Below are 18,018 nucleotides of genomic sequence, written 5' to 3'. Positions count from 1 at the left end.
AGGAGCCATATTCCTGCTTTCACAGCCTCCAGCCCTGCGGGGAGTTGGGAGTAGGGCCAAGTAGGATGCAGGGCGAGAACAGGGCCTCTGGTCTTGGAGGAGGGCTGGAAGCAGGGAGGGAGGTCTCCCTGGGAAGGGCTGACCCATTGGAGCCTGGCCCCTCCCTCCCTCCCCTCCCTCCCTCTGGCAGCCCCACCCCCACCCTGGGCCTCTGGGAACACCGGATCTGCGCAGTGGACACCCTAGCCCGGCCGCTCCAAGTCACCATGGACACTGAAGGTGAAGGGACATCTCTCCCCAGTGTCTCCGCACCCCTCTCCCCGCTGCTGGCTGCCCCCCTCTCTTCCCAACTTCTCTCCATCCCTCCCGCCCTCTCTGGCCCCCCATCCACTCTCTGCCCTTCACCTCCCTTCAACCTCAGGGAACCCAGAGGCCTCCTCTCTCTTGCTTTCTTTCTCCTTCCCTGTTGGGTCCCCAAGGAGCTCCAGAGAAGACAGGGCCCTGGAGTCCTAGAGAGCAGGAGCCCCTGAAAGAAGCCGGTCTCCTGGGGGCAGACAGGGACTGGCAGTGAAGGGGAGCCACTCTGGACTCTGCCCCTCCATCGCCACTCGATGGCGGCTCAGGAGGAACCGAGGCAAAGTCCTGTCTGTGGCTCTGTGGGGGAAGGGACCTGGGGTCCGTGAGTCCCTGCATGGGAGTGAGCCTGTATACAGAGTGACAAGGGCCAGGCTCTGCAGCCACAGGGCTCCTGTGTGAGTCCAGTCTCCACCAGGCACAGGCTGTGAGACGTTGGGCAGGTCAGAGACTCATTTCCTTGCATCTGTAAAATGACAGTAACAGTTTCCTGCCCACGAGGTTGACAGGAGGACAGAGGACAGGCCATCTGGCAGGTGCCCTCCCAGGGCCTAGGCACAGAAGGTCCTCCCTTGATCTCCCTGTGTTTTCACTTTCTCTCCTTAAGGGCTCAGTCCCCAGCCTCCAGCCACCCACCCCCATCCAGGGCTCCTACACTCACCCCTCTGCTTGGCTGTGGGATCTGATCTCGGGGTTCCCTTTATGATGACTCCCTGAGCACCTACCTTCCAGTCTCCTTTGTGCCTTTCCCTTTTGAAATCACACTGACCTGGACTTGAGTCCCAGCTGCCACTCACCAGCTGGGGGAACCCTAGCAAGTGTCTTAAGCTGCAGGAGCCTTGGTTTTCACATCTGGAAAATGGATTGATGGCATTGGCTTTATGGGTTGGAGGGAGGATTAATGGCCTTAGCTGATGTCAAGGTATCTTCACCTGATTCCTTTAGGGCTGGGGTTCTTTACTGAGGAAACATGGATAGGCTTTGGGGGAGTTCAAGAACCCCAAAATACGTATGGGAAATTACATGCCTTTGTGTGCACATAGTAATGCATTTTTTTCTGAGAGGGAGTCTACAATGTTCATCAGACCCAAAGTCTAAAGAGTAAGTGAAAACCTCAAAAAGTCAAGCATAGGCAGGGTACGATGGGGCACATCTTTAATCCCAGCGACTTGGGAGACTGAGGCAGGAGGATCGCTAGTTCAAAGCCAGCCTCAGCAACTTAGTGAGGCCCTAAGCAACTCAGTGAGACCCTGTCTCAAAACAACAACAACAACAACAACAACAAAAACGGGCTAGGGATGTGACTCCATGGTTAAGTGCCTCTGGGTTTAATCCCCAGCAACAAAACAACAACAACAAAAAACCCTCAAGGATGCTCGTCCACAATACACCCACCTCTGCAGCCTCCCACCACACAGCTTAGAAATGACCTTAGAGTAAGAAACTTGCATTCAAGTGTCACCCCTGCCACCTGATTGCTGTGTGATCTCAGACAAGATGCTTAGCCTCACTGTGCACTGTTCCCTCACCGTGAAAATCATGCCTTCCCGTAGGATTGTGGGGAGGATTAGGAACAACAGCCTGACTCACAGAAACCACCTGGCGGTCGTGGGCTGGACATGTAGTTCCTGGTATCTGTCTTTCCTCCTCTGATCTCGCCTCAGGTTCCAGTTTCATTTGGAATCCCAGATTGTCCCTTTCCACCTGGACATCTCTGGACAGGTTCATCTCAAAGTCTTCTCTGCCGCCAGTCTTCCTCCAGTGTCTCTGGTCACTGACCCACGTGAATTAAGCCAGGAGGGAGCGGAGAAGTCAAGGTGGAAAGACACAGGCTGGGGATGTGGAGGAAAGAAAGAGGCTAGTCCAGATGCCGCTGGGCAGGGGTAGGCCAAGGCCAAGGCCAAGGCTGAGTGGTCAGGCTGGGCCAAGCTGTGAGCATGGCAGGGCCCGTGGGAGCATCCAGGCGGCCCACAGAGGGACGCCCTTCCATCACAGTTCATTACTTCTTCTTGTCCAGTCCCCCGAACCAAGACACAATTTAAATGTTTAAAGTTCATTTTTGATCCTGTGACTTCTTTTTTTTTTTAATTAATTTTATTTTTTTACACAAATGGAGTACAACTTTTCATTTATCTGGTTGTACATGATGTAGAGTCACACCATTGTTGCAATCCTACCCATACAGAGGGGTAGTAATGTCCATCTCGTTCCACCATCTTTACACCCTCATACCCCCTCACCGCCCCTTCCTCCCCCTGCTCTACCCAAAGTTCCTTCTTTCTTCCCTTGCCCCCAACCCCCCATTATGGATCAGCATCCACTTATCACAGAAAACATTTGGCCTTTGGTTTTTTGGGGATTGGCTTACTTTGCTTAGCATGATACTCCAGCTCCATCCATTTACCTGCAAATGCCATGATTTCATTTTTCTTTAAGGCTGAGTAATATTCCATTGTATACATATACCACAGTTTTTTTTTTTATCCATTCATCTATTGAAGGGCATCTAGGTTGCTTCCACAGTTTAGCTATTGTGAATTGAGCTGTTACAGGCTTTGAGGTGGCTGCATCACTGTAGTATGCTGATTTTAAGTGATTTGGGTATAGACCGAGGAGTGAGTCAAATGGTGGTTCCATTCAAAGTTTTCTAAGGAATCTCCATACTGCTTTCCAAAGTGGTTGCACCATTGAGCAGTCCCATTAGCGATGAGTCAGTGTGCCTTTTTCCCTCATCCTCTCCGGCTCTCACTGTTGCTTGAATCCTTGATAACTGACGTTCTGCCTGGAGTGATGATACCGCCGGTAACCAGTGGTGAGTTCTGCTCCCTCAAATGTTGAAGTTTGAACATTAGAGAAGCATACCGAGGCAAGCATATAAAGCAGGGTTTATTTAGAAAGGGGGAACATGGACTTCTCCCAGGAGGGAGAAGGGGCCATAGCTGGTATGCTAAGGGTTACCTTGGCAACAGGTTGGAGCAGGGGCAGGATCTTGAGAAGGGTGGAGGAAGGGCTTTGAAGGTATTCACATTTCAATCCCGCAGGGGACAATCTCCAACTTCCCAGAGGCAGTCAAAATTGGCTCTTTACCTGACTCAATTTACCTATCTATACTGACTGTCTAATTCTGCCTTCAGTGAGATGGAATCTTCAAGTGGTTTTGATTGGTATTTCTCTAATTGCTAGAGATGTTGAACGATTTTTCATAAATTTGTTGATTGATTGTATATCGTCTGTGAAGTGTCTGCTCATTTCCTCAGCCCATTTATTGATTGGGTTATTCATTTTTTTTTTGAGTTTTTTGAGTTCTTTATATAACCTGGATATTAGTGCTCTATCTGATGGGCGTGTGGCAAAAATTTGCTCCCATTCTGTAGGCTCTCTCTTCACCTCATTGTCTCTTTTGCCGAGAAGCTTTTTAGTTTGAATCCATCCCATTTATTGATCCTTGATTTTATTTCTTGCACTTTAGGAGTCTTGTTAAGGGAGTCAGATTCTAAGCCAACATGATGAAGATTTGGGCCTACTTTTTCTTCCGTTAGGTGCAGAGTCTCTGGTCTAATTCCTAGGTCCTTCGATCCTGTGACTTCTGATTAAAATTCCATAGTGATTTCCTGTTGCCCTTACTCTGGCCTCTCGTGCAAGGGCAGCTCAGTCTGGCTCCCTCTGAGGCTCACCTTCTCTCTTGATTTCTCCCTCCATGCCTGAGACTCGGCCTCCCTAGTGGCCTGTGGCCTCTATTCTCTGCTCTGGGCCTCCCTCTCCATCAAATTCCAATTGGTTCTAGAGCTAACCTGTCCCAGACTCTTTTTTGCTTCCACATCTTAATAAGGGTGATTGAGGATCACACCAGGCTTTATTTAGAAGTCATTTTTCTTACTGGGGAGGCAAGAAAAAAAAAGGAAACAACATTCATCAGAAGAAAACCAAAGCCTCCTAGCCTCTGTCTCCACCTGGTGTTTTGTTGAATAAATCAACAGATAAATAGATGAGAACAAAGCTTTGAGTCAGACACCTGGGTTCCAAAACAGGCACTTGGTTCAGGCGCTTGCCGTGAACTGCACCAGTCTGTCCTCACAGCAGGAAGCCCCATAATATCCTCATAAAACTCTCAGAGAGCAAAGGACTTGCCTGAGGTCAACCAGGGAGTAGTTGGTTGAGTCATGGTTCCGGCCCAGGTGTTTCTGACCCCCCATCTGGACTGTTCCTGGTACACCTGGGAGAGAGAACCCTGGGGCTCTGGGTTTGGCTCATAGAACCTCACCATAACTTGGTTTTAATTACAGAACACTTTTTACTTTGGCAGCCTCATCTAATACCACTGTTTGTTGAAAGCACAGAGCAAAACTTGCCCTATTTATTTTGTGTGCATTCTGGGAAGCTTCGCCAGGCCTCAAGACAAAGGCACATCTGGAACATCTGGTTCTCTTTAGGCCTTGACTGGCTCCTGCATTTCCAGTAAAAGTGTTTGCTAAGTGATTGAATGAAAGATGGAGGAATGGGAAGTTGGATTCCAACATCATCCCTCGTCCCTCCAGCAGGGAACTATGGTTAGGCACATCATAGAAACACAATAAATCAGTCAATGATCCAGCAAAAGCCAACGGCTAAAGGGCCAGAGGTGGGGAGAATCCTCATCTATTCAGTTATTTGGACCGCTTTACATTGTTCATAAAGAGATGAATGTGGAAAATATCAAGCTATGGAAAATTTCAGAGAGAGAGAGAGACTTATTTTATTGCTGTTCAGACAACCACTTAATAAATTGTCACCTCCACCTGGGGTGGTAGCGTATGCTTATGGATCTCAGGGACTCCAAAGCCTGGGGCAGGAGGAGGATCGGTCACAAGTTTGAGGCCAGCCTTGGCAACTTAGACTCACTATTTAGTGAGACCCTGTCTCAAAAAAAAAAAAAAAAAAAAAAAAAAAAACTTAAAGAAAGACTGGAGGTATAACTCAGTGGTAAAGGGCCCCTGGGTTCAATCCCCAATACCAACCAACAAACAAAACACAAAAAAGCAGGAATTCCCTTGAGAGATCAAAGTTACATCCCTCAGGATAAAACCTCTGAAGTCCTGGTGTCTTGGAAGAACTTTTACATGCAGTAACTGCAAGGCCAGAAATCAGGACTGGGCTGGCACAACTATCTTCCCTGGAGGAAGCCTCTCTAGAGCTTTCTATGCCTGTCTTCCACCTACAAGCAGCTTCTCTCTGAAGTGTGTGCCTTTCAGGGACAGCTGCTAATTAGCGAGCCTGGATATTCAAAGCAACCCACAGGAGTCCCTTTTGTTGGAAATGCATGAGCTGGTCAGGGCCCAAAGAAAACCAGATGTGTTTATTTACTTTTCACAAGTGGAACTTTGTGCCTCTACATTATGCAATCAAAACAACTGATCTCCAATAAGTGGGCCAGAGGCAACCCTGCAGGGGACAGCTGCTAGGGTGTTCTAAAAGTGTCCTGCTGTGGAGAGAGGAAGGCCTGTCCATGTTTATTAAATCCTAGTTTTAATATTTTTCTAGCTCTGCTCTTTTGGGTAATTTCCCCCTTACATTTGTGAGTCTTGAATTCCCATGTATGAATATGAGTGCTCCCTGCCTTAAAAGACTGAGATAGGCTTGTATGGGAGAAGAGACTATCTGGGGAAGAGGGTCCCTAGGAATTCTCAGGGATGGGCGGGGTGTGGGAGGGTGGGGGAGGACTCCACTCAGGCCCATTGGGGTCCTTTGACACACATGATGAAAAGAATTTCAGCATGTGTGGGTAGAGACACAAATATTTATTTGGGAAAGCAAGGAATATACACTTGTGGGATAATTTGGGCCATCTCAAAGTGAGAGATGCATTTTGGGGGTTCCCAGCTATTTATTTATTCAGGTACCCAGAGGCACTGAACTACATCACCAGCCCTTTTTAATTTTTTAAAATTTCAAAACAGGGTCTCACTAAATTGCCCAGGCTGGTCTCTAATTTGCAATCCTCCAGCCTCAGCCTCCTGAGACTCTGGCAAAACCCAGAGCTTTGCACAAGCCAGGCAAGCACTCTACCACTGAGGCACATCCTCAGCCCCTGGCTCTTCTTTAAAAAGAAACTTGGTGAGGGGTAGGTATATTTCTTATACCCACCCCTCACCAAGGGAATGGTATCAGTCTGGTGATTGCAGGATGGTTTCTGGTGGTCTGATCAATCTCAGGATCCTTATGTTACAGAGCTGGGGGCCTTCCAAGAAACTGAGGCAATGTGAAGACTCCTCTTCACACCCTGATCTTGCTGTCAAGTCAGAAAGATTTCAGACATGTCACTCAGTAGCAGGCATCAGTTTATTAGTAGAGATAGGAAAGGGGAAAAAGGGACACTCTTAAGCGAGAGAGTGGGTTCTCTCAGAGAGGAAAGGGACAACGTGCCTCTCCTGCACTCCAATTTTTTTTTTGGGGGGAAGGGGTTCCAGGGATTGAACTCAGGGGCATTTGCTACTGAGCCACATCCCCATCCCTATTTTGTATTCTGTTTAGAGACAGGGTCTCACTAAGTTGCATCCAGTTTTATTGGGAATTCCAGAGAAGTTTCCATAGAGTCTTGTCCAGTCCATCTCTTGACTTTTGATGCAAGGTGACTTCAGACTTTCAAATCCCTACTGTCATGGTAACTCTGGTCACCTTGGCCCATGCTGACTGAATCTAATTGGCTTCGCAACCATGCATGCTTATAGATTTTACGGTTAGGGGAAACTATTCTTATTTCCCAGAGCTTCAGGATCTGGTCACAAAAGTCTCCTCCTTCAGGGTAACTTGGGTTCCTCTTATCAACATTATTTTGGGCCTGCATTTCTTCTGCAGTGAATGGGTAGTTTGCTAAGGGGTATAAAATGCTGTCCACATAGTCCAATCAAGGCTGTAGATAAATTGTGTCTTGGAAAAGAAAGCATGTAGGGGGTCAGCACAGTGGGCACATTTTATATAACTATTCTCTTAACCTCGTGTTCCTACCGTCCTTACCTGTCTGTTCCCTAACACTTAGGCTGACAGGGTCTTCATAATCTGATCAATATCTACACTGGATAGTTCCCTAAATTATAAATTTCTTACTGTTTTTTTTTTGTTTGTTTGTTTTGTTTTGTTTTGGTTTTGATACTGGGGATTGAACTCAGGGCACTCAACCACTGAGCCACATCCCCAGCCCTATTTCGTATTTTCTTAGAGCCAGGGCCTCACTGAGTCGCTTAGCACCTCACTAATTGCTGAGGCTGGCTCTGAACTTGTGATCCTCCTGCCTCCGCCTCCTGAACCGCTGGGATTACAGGTGTGTGCCACTACACCCAGCTGTATCTCTCTTTGCTTAATTCATTTTTGTTGGGTTAATTAACAGAGGACACGGTAAGTTTACAGATTTCCCAGGAATTTGGGAGTGTTGGGCCTGGGAGAGAAGACTGGTTTAGGAGGTTGCAGGCCTGGAGAAGTATGCGGAACTTCTGACTTACAATTTTATTTTCTTGTCCTTCCTTTATGTCTCCTTTCTTTCTTTTTCTTTGGGACTAGGGATTTAACTCAGGGGCACTTTACCACTGAGCTATATCCCCAACCATTTTTTTGAAATTTTATTTTGAGACAGCGTCTTGCTAAGTCAATAAAGCTGGCCTTCAACTTGTGATCCTCTGGCCTCAGCCTCCCAAGTGGCCTATGCACCTGTCTCCTTTCTTTTTTTTTCTTTTTTTTCATCCAACATCAGGATCTGTGATAAGATAAGGAAAGTGCCTGGCATATAGTAGGCACCAATATGTGGCAGCTCTTCTCTCTTGTACTCAAACGCTGCCAGCTCTCCTACAAATCGGATATAGGTTGCCACATGCTAGTCCAATTATACTAGAACTTCTAGGGGTGGGACTCGGGGGCCCAGGGATCAGCATTTTGGTAAAACTTCCCACGTGATTCCATTGTGCAGCTGAGGTGCAGAACCAGCACCCCATTCCGATATTGTGATTTGGAATAAGAAATATATATTTTGGTCTTCATCCCTAGAACCTGACACAGGGCACCTAGAACTACATTAGGCAATCAGAACAACCGCTGGGAGACTTGTCCAAGAGGGAAGCCCCTGAGGGTGGAAGCGCCTGGGGTGTTTGAAACTTCAAAAAAGAATCTTTTAGTAATTTCCTGAGCAATGGGGCTTCTAGAAGAATCTTTGGATCTAATATTTGGTTTTTGACCTTGTTTCCTGACACAGAACTTCTGGTCCCTTGAAATTTCCTGGGTGACAGGGACAGTTTTAGCTCTAATGAGGCAACTATGGGATGGGGCTGATCACCAGAAAGATCAAGCCATGGTTAGAAGCTGGGAACTGTCAGTGACGTTTGCCCACTAACTCTCCCACTCCTGAGCTCTGGAAAGGGACGAGGGGCTGGAGATTGAGTGACTAGTGTATCCTGCCCAGGTGATGAAGCCTCAACTAAAACTAATAAAATAATAAAATAAAATCCCCCAAATGCAGGGTACCTTCTTGCAGGCCTGTAATCCCAGAAACGAAGAGGCCAAGGCAGGAGGATTGCAAATTGGAGACAAGCCTTGGCAATTTAGCAAGGCCCTAAGCAATTTAGCAAGACCCTGTCTCCCTGTCTCAAAATAAAATTTAAAAGAGCTGGGATATATCTCAGTGGCAAAGTGCTCCTGGGTTCAATTCCCAGTACCAAAACAAAAAAGAAAACAAACGAAAAAACCCCACAACAACAACAACAACAAAAACCCAGTAGAATCCAAGATGTACAAATTGTAATTGGTTAGTATGTGTTTTAAGAGTCTCTTAATCTTTTGTTTTCCTTGCAATTATCTGTGGAAGAAATTAGTCCATTTTTTGGTAGAGTTACATGTGGTCTGAATTTGTTTTATTCTATTTTGGGTACTGGAGCTAACCCAGGAGCGCTTAACCACTGAGCCACATCCCCAGCCCTTCTTATTTTATTATTATTTTTTTAAAATTTGAGACAAGGTCTCTCTGAGTTGTTTAGAACTTCACCAAGTTGCTGAGGCTAACTTTGAACTCACAATCCTTCTGCCTCAGCCTGGGGATGTGAATTAGTAGTAGAGCTCTCCTGGGTTCAATCTCTAGTATCGCAGTGGGGGGAAAAAGTAAAAATCCATGATTTTTTTTTTTTTTTTTTGGTTTTGGGGATTGAACTCAGGGGCACTCAACCCACTGAGCCCCATCCCCAGTCCTATTTTGTATTTTATTTAGAGACAGGGTCTCACTGAGTTGCTTAGGGCCTCGCTTTTTTGGTGAGGCTAGCTTTAAACTGGCAATCCTCCTACCTCAGCCTCCTGAGCCGCTTGGATTACAGGTGTGGACCACTGCACCTGGCAAATCAATGATTTTAATATGCAGCAATCACCATAGGATATCCTCACAACCCCATTTCCTCTTTTTTTTGAAATATTTTTATTTGTTCTTTTTAGTTATATATGTGATAGTATTTTGATATATCAAACATAGTCGGAGTATAACTTCCCATTTTTGTGGTTGTACCTGATGTGGGGTTACGCTGTGGTGTATTAGGAAAGTTATGGCGGATTCATTCCACTGTCTTTCCTAGTCCCACCCCCCTCCCTCCCCTTCATTCCCCTTTGTCTAATCCAATGAACTTCTATTCTTCCCTTCCCCCATTTCCTCTTTAGTTCATTCTCAGCCCCTGGCAACCACTAATTTGCTGCCTGTCTCTATTGATTAGCCTTTTCCGGCATTTCAAATCAATGGACGTATAGAAATATGTTGCGGTCTGAGATGAACTCCTTGGGTGCTGGGTGTTGAACACAGGGCTTCTTGCATGCTAATCATGTGCTTTATCAAACCCCAGCCCGAGCATGGCTTCTTAACCCTCATGCGTGAGAGTCACAGAGGGGTGGGGGTGACTCTTCCAGAACCTCCATGCGTGGGACCCTCCTCCCCGATTCTGATTCAGTTGGTCTGCAGTGGGCCTGAGCATCTGAAAGTTTGAAAAGATTTCCACATGATTCATTTGAGGGCCTTTATTTATATCTTCTGAAAGGAGTGGTTTAGACCCACTGTCTAATTTCTCACCTCCCACATACTTCTTGACCATGGTGATGTGGCTTCTGCCTCGTCACTGTGCACTGAAACTGCTTTGGTCACAACCTCCCACTTGCCAAGTCCAGTGGCCCATTTTCAGTCTTTTTTCTCAAGTGGGCCCCCCTCCACTTCTTGAACCCTCTCCTCCCAGATATCTGGACATTCTCTCCGAGCACTGCCCCTCTAAGCGAGAGCCACACCTCTCTGCCTGACTTTGTCTTACTGATCTTCTTCCTGTCCTGGGGGATCTCCTCCGCTGACACTCTGTCATGGTACCCATGTGCTACTGGTGGCTCCCAACTCTATTCCTTACCCCCCCCCCCATCTCTTTGGAAGTCCAGACCCATCCTCTTACCCACTGTCTGGAAATGGCCATCCACGTACGTCCCTTGCAGGCATCTCAACCTTAATATCTGCAGAATCAAACTTGGTCCTTTCCCCAGCTGGGCTGCTGAGAGACTGTATTGCCCAGGCACCATACCGGAACTTTGAGGTGTGGTTTCTGTACTTGTAAAAAGGGAATAATCCCTGGTGGGGACTTTCAGATGAGACAGCATATAAGAATCCCGGTGCCCACTCACCACAGGATTTCTGTTCAGTTACTGCCTTCTGCTGTCCCCTCCTCCGGCTGGCTTGGGATTTTGTCCAGGTTCTCAGCTAAATAGGCCAGTGCTGTTGTACTCGGGCCTGGCCTCCGCAGTTTCTTCTGTGCACTCTCTGCTCAGCCCTCTCTCCACCTCTGCTGTTTGCCTTTGAGCCCGGAACACCTCTTTTTTCAGCCTCCAGTGTCTTGCCTCCACTCCACACCTCGTGTCTGGCAAACATGACTCATTCCTTCTCAGGGACAATTAGTCACCTCTTCTTCCAGGGCCCCCACCACACTTGGGAAATGCTTCAGTCACTTCTTTTGCAAACACACCTACTATGTGCCAGACGATGCCCCTGGGCTTTGCAAATGTTAACTCTTGCTATTTTCTAACCCCAGGTCCAGAGACTTGGCTCAGAGATTGTGCCTGGGGGTTAAGCAATCCATAAAACAGCCCTTTATCTCTTCCCCAATAATAACATAATGAGGCCATTATTATTATTGTCCCTGTTATAGATGAGGAACCTAAGGCCCCCCAAAAGTCATGGGCCACAGCTAAAAGCGAATACTTTCAAACCCAGGTGGTGTGGTCCTGGAGTCTGAGTTCTGAGTGGTTTTACATGTGGCCCCTCTGAGGCGATAAGTTTCACTGAATACTTACTATGAAACTATCATGGCTGGGGTTATGGCTCAGGGTAGAGCACACTAGCATGTGCGAGGCCCTGGGTTCGATCCTCAGCACCACATAAAAATAAATAAATAAAAAAATAAAGATATTGTGTCCAACTTCAGCTCAAAAATAAACATTAACACAAAATGGGCAATATTGGACCTTTTCTCTTAACCTATAAAAAGCAGCAGATTTGTACAGTTCAGCATGCAGGGCACTTAGAATACAGTGGAAAACTCAACAGCAGGCAGAGGCCACTGTAGGGAGAAGACAGTGACAGAGCATGGCAGTGGCGAGAGGACAGGGAGCTGAGTGCAGGGCTCTGTGAGGCCCACTGAATAAAAGATGTGTAAGAGAAGCCCCCACAGAGGAGCGAGAGGTGGAGGGGGTTTTTGGGGTGATGGTAACAAAGGCACTGACAGGCACAGACACCTCTGAAAGAGCTGCCCAGTCTGTCACCATTGTGACCCAACAATTAGTACCTGGCGGAGAGCAGGTGCTCAAAAAGGACGGGTCAAAAGAATGAACGAACTAGGTGAGGTGGTGCACACCTGTCCTCCAAGCTCTTCAGGAGGCTGAGGCAGGAGGATCTTAGCAGGATTCTTGCTAAAATTGGACAACACAGAACAAACACAGAAGTTCAAAAGTGAGGGCCTCCTCACTGAAGAGTTTAGGGGAGCCTGAGTTGGTTTGGAAAGACAGACTCTGAGTGATCCATTCATATTTTCTTTTTATATTGTTTCATTTTAAAGATGACTTTTATGAAGTATAATTACAAACAGTCAAATTCATCTTTTCTGGGTACAAATGCATCTAATGCATAGCCACCACCACAGATAAGAGATAAGACAGTGCTATCCTCAAACAGCCCTTGGGTGCTGCCCCTTTGTGGTCAATCCCTCCTACGCCCCGGCAACCACTCATTTATTTGTTTGTTCTGTTGCTATAGTTTTGCTTTTCTAGGGCATCATATGAATGGAGTTATATAGTCAGTGGCCTTTTTTCTTTTTAATATACTGGGAATTGAACCCAGGGTCTTGCCCATGTGTGCCACTAATGAGCTACATCCCCTTTTGAATCTTGCTTTTTGTGCTTAAAATAATTATACATTTGAAACAAAAATTTCCTATTGTTGTGCATATCAGTAGTTGGTTACTTTTTTATTGCAGAGTTGAATTCCACAGTATAGATGCAACAGTTTGTTTATCTGATACTGAGCTCTTTGGCTATTAATTTAAAGGATTCAAATTTGCTTAAAAAAAAAAATCAATGTACCTTGTGTTGCCAGAATTACAGTCTGCTGCCTTTCCCATGATCAGCCAGTTAAATTGAGAGGCCGGCAGGTGTTGTGTCTCGGAAGGTGGCTATTTGGCAAGCCAGCTCAGTAAGAGAAAAGGGGAGCCCTTCTTGCCAGGAAGCTGATCCAAGATGGCTTATATAGGTGGCCTTTGGGTGTTCCCCAGACTGGTGGGCGCCTTCCTGCAGCAAGAGGCCTGGATGATGCACATCCTACCTGATTACTTAGTCATGAGGTGTTTTTCAGTTTCAGCAATTCTCGAAATAATGATCATTATTTCTTTTGGCTAATCCTGCCACTCATTAGCCATGTGTTATACAACAGACAGGCAAGAGATGGGCCTAGCTGCCCCAAGGCCCTCTTATTGAGCTGTCAGTTGATCATCAAACTCCTGGTAGTGAACAAGAATGCTCTTTCTCAGGACTGGGGTTGTGGCTCAATGGTAGAGCACTTGCCTAGCATGGGTGAGGCTCTGGGTTCAATTCTCAGCACTACATATAAATAAACAAATAAAATAAAGGTTCATCAACAACTTAAAAAGAAAAGACTGTCCTTTCTCTATGTGTTACATATTACAAATTCTCTGCAATGACCGCAAAACATCCTTCCTTTGTTAATTGCAGAACCCAGCTAAGCACCCAAACATCCTCAGTGCTTGGTTTCACTAGTTTGAATAAAGTGGGGTGGGCTGGTCCCTGCATGGCTGACGTTTGTTCCCAGGCCTTCTCCTCCAGGGATGGTGAAGGGTGTACACGGGGTCAAGGGGTTTGCTCTCAGCACCCAGCCTAGGCACAGGCAGCTCACAGCTCAGATGTGAGAGAGAGTGTGGAGGAGGGTGGGGTGCAGGAGAGGTGCGATGAGTGGGTGGAGATTGAGAGCTTGGCTTTAGGAAAAGGCTAGACAAGAGAGCGCCTGCTTCTGAGAGTAGAGCAAGCCCAAGTGCGTGCATGTGTGAAAGCACAAGCTAGTTGTCTCCTAGACCCCTGGAAGCCAACGACAAAGGTAGCGAATGCCCAGGAGGCTGCAGCTCTTTTTCTGGCCGATAGATGGCGATGTTGTACCGCGTCTGGGTTCTGCCTCTGCAGTCACGCAGTTCAACAGTCCTGAAAGAATAGCCCCTGGGTTCAGGCAGTTAAGGACATTACAGACCCTGCCCCCGTCCTTGAAGTGATGTCTCTCAGAACAGGGGTTCAAACCAGTTATCCCAAGTTTTCTCCTTGTGCGGCCTCCATCTCTAGAGAGATCACAGTTTGTTGAAGCTTCAGCCTTAAGAGAGATGTCCAATTGCGGAGGGACAGCCAGCCATGACCACAAGGGGGCTGGTTCTGATCCTGTGGCCAGTTTACCGGTGCCATCACCCATTTGCCTTTCCCTATGGTCCTTTGCGTCAGTAAAATTCCGAATTTCCAGCTTTAAAGTGCTAGCTACTATAGAGGTACTAGGCTGAAAGGGACACACAAGGTCCCATTTTGCTGGAGGGCTTCAGTTTATAAATAACTAATCTTTCCGGGCAAAGCAGACCAGAATGGAGGCAGGGTGACCTTCAGGTGGTGCCTACAGGATGATTGTATGTGTTGCTAAAATATTGAAATGTTCCTCTTCTAGTTGGTAATTAGCTGTTGACCCAGCACTAGGCTTGCCAGATAAAATACAGAGCGCTCGGTTAAATTTGGATTTCAGATAAACCATAGGTAATGTTTAATATGTTCTAAATGTCATCAAGGACGTATACTAAGAAATCCAGTATCTAGCCGGGTGTGGCCTGTAATCCCAGTGGCTTGGGAGGCTGAGACAGGAGTTGGCAGGTTCAAAGCCAGCCTCAGCAACAGCAAGGTGCTAAGCACAGTGAGACCCTGTCTCTAAATAAAATACAAAATAGGGCTGGGGATGTGGCTCAATGGTCAAGTGCCCTGAGTTCAACTCAAAAAAACAAAACAAAACAAAAAAACAGAAGAAGAAGAAGAAGAAGGAGAAGGAGAAGAGGAAGAGGAGGAAGAAATAATAATCCAGTATCTAAAATAGTCAAAATAATAAAGACAAAGTAGAGTGGTGATTGCTGGAAACTGGAAGGGGGATAGTTTGCTAGCAGACTGGGGGATTGTTATATGATGAGTAGAGTTTTAGTTTTGCAAAATGAAAAAAAATTCTAGTGATCTGCTATATAACAGTGTATTTATAGTTAACAAGACAGCATTGAATACTAAAATATTTGTTAAAAGAGCCTGGCATGGTGGCAACTCAGGAGGCTAAAACAAGAGGATCGCAAGTTTGAGACTAGCCTCAACAATGTAGTGAGACCCTGTTTCAAAAATTAAAAAATAAATGAAAAGGGGCTGGGAGTGTAGCTCAGTGATTAAGTGCCCCGGGTTCAATCCCCAGTAAAAAAAAAAAAAAAAAAAAAAAAAAAAAGACAGAAAGAAAAGAAATTTGTTAAGAGTGTTGCTCTCATGCCCTCCCCTTTTAAACCTCTAATAAGACTAAGTAAATAAAGTTTAAAAAAGGGAAGCTCAGTCATGACAGGAAGGAGCACATGTGCTCTTTAAAAAATCTTTAATGCATATCAGAAGTTTAACTAGATGTGTTTTTATTTGCTCCATTTGGCAACCTTGTACAAACGCACCATTCCCACCCTGAGTGACAGTCCCTTCCCTGAGATCCTGGTCCTCATCCTGAGTGCTAGGTGTCCTATTTAATAAGTTGTTAACTATTTTGACTGTCACCCTTGGCTACAAGGGAGGTAGTCCAACGCCACAGCTGTCTCTCTTTTTCCCTCCCAGGCTTATCTCTGCTGCTGCCCCCAACCACCCTGGCAGCCCTGGCAGACAGCTGGCTCCGAGAAGACTGCCCAGGCCTCAACTTCGCCGCCTTGGTCACTGGGGCCGCCCCCTCGCAGGCAGCTCTGTGGGCCAAATCCCCCGGGGTCCTGGCTGGGCGGCCTTTCTTCGATGCCATCTTTGCCCAACTCAACTGCCAGGTCACTTGGCTCCTCCCCGAGGGATCGCAGCTGGTACCCGTGGTCCAGGTGGCGGAGGTGCGGGGCCCCGCCCACCGCCTGCTCCTGGGGGAGCGGGTGGCCCTTAACATGCTGGCCCGCTGCAGTGGCATTGCCAGCGCTGCCGCCACGGCTGTGAAGATCGCCAGGGGCACTGGCTGGACAGGGCACGTGGCGGGCACCAGGAAGACCACGCCAGGCTTCCGGCTGGTGGAGAAGTACGGGCTGCTGGTGGGCGGGGCTGCGTCGCACCGCTACGACCTGGGAGGGATGGTGATGGTGAAGGACAACCACGTGGTGGCCGCCGGCGGTGTGGAGAAGGTGCGTGTCGGCCGAGTCCCTGCCGCGCTCCGATCTGACCCTCGCCCCCACAAGTGCCTGGTGGCTGGGGGTCAGGGAAACAACTGCTCCACCCCCAGCTGTCCCATCTGCTCAGGTGGCAGTCAGACTTGCCTGTCAATGGCTCTGTCAATGGCAGGCGGTGGACCTTGGATGGATCGCTTGAACTCTGGCCTATTTCCCAAGCTGTGGCACAGGGCCACCCTCGGTGTGGGTCCTTTAATTTGAATATTGAGTCCAGCTGAGCTCAGGTCCATTTTTTCACCCCCAACCATGGTCCTCTTATGTGGTTTAACCTCATAGAACCTCCCGGATCGGTTTCCTCATCAATCCCAGGTTCGGTATCCACCTGGGCCATTTTGAATGCCAGTGCCCTCTCCCTGGGGCCCCAGTGCCTGGTGCCAGGCCACCCATCCTCCCCCTCTCTCTCCTCGGCCTGGCAGGCAGTCAGGAGCGCCCGGCAGGCAGTCGACTTCACTCTGAAGGTGGAGGTGGAGTGCAGCAGCCTGCAGGAGGCTGTGCATGCAGCTGAGGCTGGGGCCGACCTGGTTCTGCTGGACAACTTCAAGCCTGAGGTGAGGTGGCCTCTGATTCCTGGGAGGGGGCTTTTGGGGGCTCTCACTTCCCCTTTGCTTGTGTCTTGCAGGAGCTGCATCCTATAGCCCAGGCACTGAAGGCCCAGTTCCCAAGAGTAGCTGTGGAAGCCAGTGGGGGTGTCACGCTGAGCAACATCTCTCAGTTCTGTGGGCCCCACATTGATGTCATCTCTTTGGGGATGTTGACCCAGGCTGCCCCGGCCCTTGACTTCTCCCTCAAGTTGTTTGCTGAAGGGGCCACTCCAGTGCCCTATTCCCGCCGTTCCTAAAGCCAAAGAGGATACCAGCACAGCAGTGTCGACATGACCTGCTGGGACCCTTATGTTCCACATCTTTAGGTTCAGTGGCCAACAGGATACACTCAGCATTAGGCTGGATTTGGCTCCAGCTCTGCCATTTACTGCTTCTGTGACCTGCCAGGGACTGACTTCACCTCAATTTCCTAATCTGTAGAATGGGCCTAATAAACACCCAAGCTTATGGGGGTTTGATATTTATAACATAGCAAGTGGTCAGTAAGTATTAGAGACCATCATTGTTCATCTTTTCCAAGATGCACATTTTTTTTCCACCTGCTGTCTTCTATGATGTCAGGGTGCCCCTTTAATCAGCAATGCTCCACAGAGTTTTATAGCAAGACCCCTGTCATCGTGCAACCACTGTGGCCTATGCATGAAGCTCATAGATACACAATATAAATCCAATGTTGAATGGACTGGCAACTTAGCAAGACCCTGTCTCAAAATTTAAATAAATAGAAAGATGTGACTCAGTGGAAGAGTGCCCCGGGGTTCAATCCCTAGTAAACTCCCCTGACAAAATCTATATTGAAGGGGCTTGCAATGTTAGAGCACTTGACTGGCATGCATAAGCTCTTGGGTTTGATCCCAGCACTGGGAAAAGAAAATCCATATTGAAATAGCCCAAGATAGCTTTCTTTTTTTCTTTCTTCTTTTAGAGACAGGGTCTCTCTCACTCTGTTGCCCAGGCTAGACACAAACTCCTGGGTTCAAGTGCTCCTCCTGTCTTAGCTGCCCTAGTAGCTGGCACTATAGTCACGGGCCATCTTGCCTGAATTAAAATAGTTCTTTCCATATGTACAAAATAGAAACTGT

The 18,018-nt window shown here is 47.5% G+C and overlaps 1 protein-coding gene across 1 annotated transcript; it reads left to right on the top strand.

Annotated features, from left to right (window-relative positions):
• Nucleotides 1-204: 204 nt before the first annotated feature.
• Qprt (quinolinate phosphoribosyltransferase) lies at nt 205-17,663 on the top strand. Its single transcript, XM_026400430.2, has 4 exons — nt 205-279; nt 15,754-16,289; nt 16,751-16,882; nt 16,954-17,663. Exons 1-4 carry the CDS (start codon nt 267-269, stop codon nt 17,170-17,172), a joined length of 900 nt encoding a protein of 299 aa, XP_026256215.1. The 5' UTR covers nt 205-266; the 3' UTR covers nt 17,173-17,663.
• The last annotated feature ends 355 nt before the right edge of the window (nt 17,664-18,018 follow it).

Source organism: Urocitellus parryii, chromosome 9 (assembly GCF_045843805.1).
Source record: "Urocitellus parryii isolate mUroPar1 chromosome 9, mUroPar1.hap1, whole genome shotgun sequence".
Classification (NCBI taxonomy): domain Eukaryota; kingdom Metazoa; phylum Chordata; class Mammalia; order Rodentia; family Sciuridae; genus Urocitellus; species Urocitellus parryii.
The sequence above is the reverse complement of the archived record's forward strand: the minus strand, read 5'-3'. Positions and strand labels throughout refer to the sequence as shown.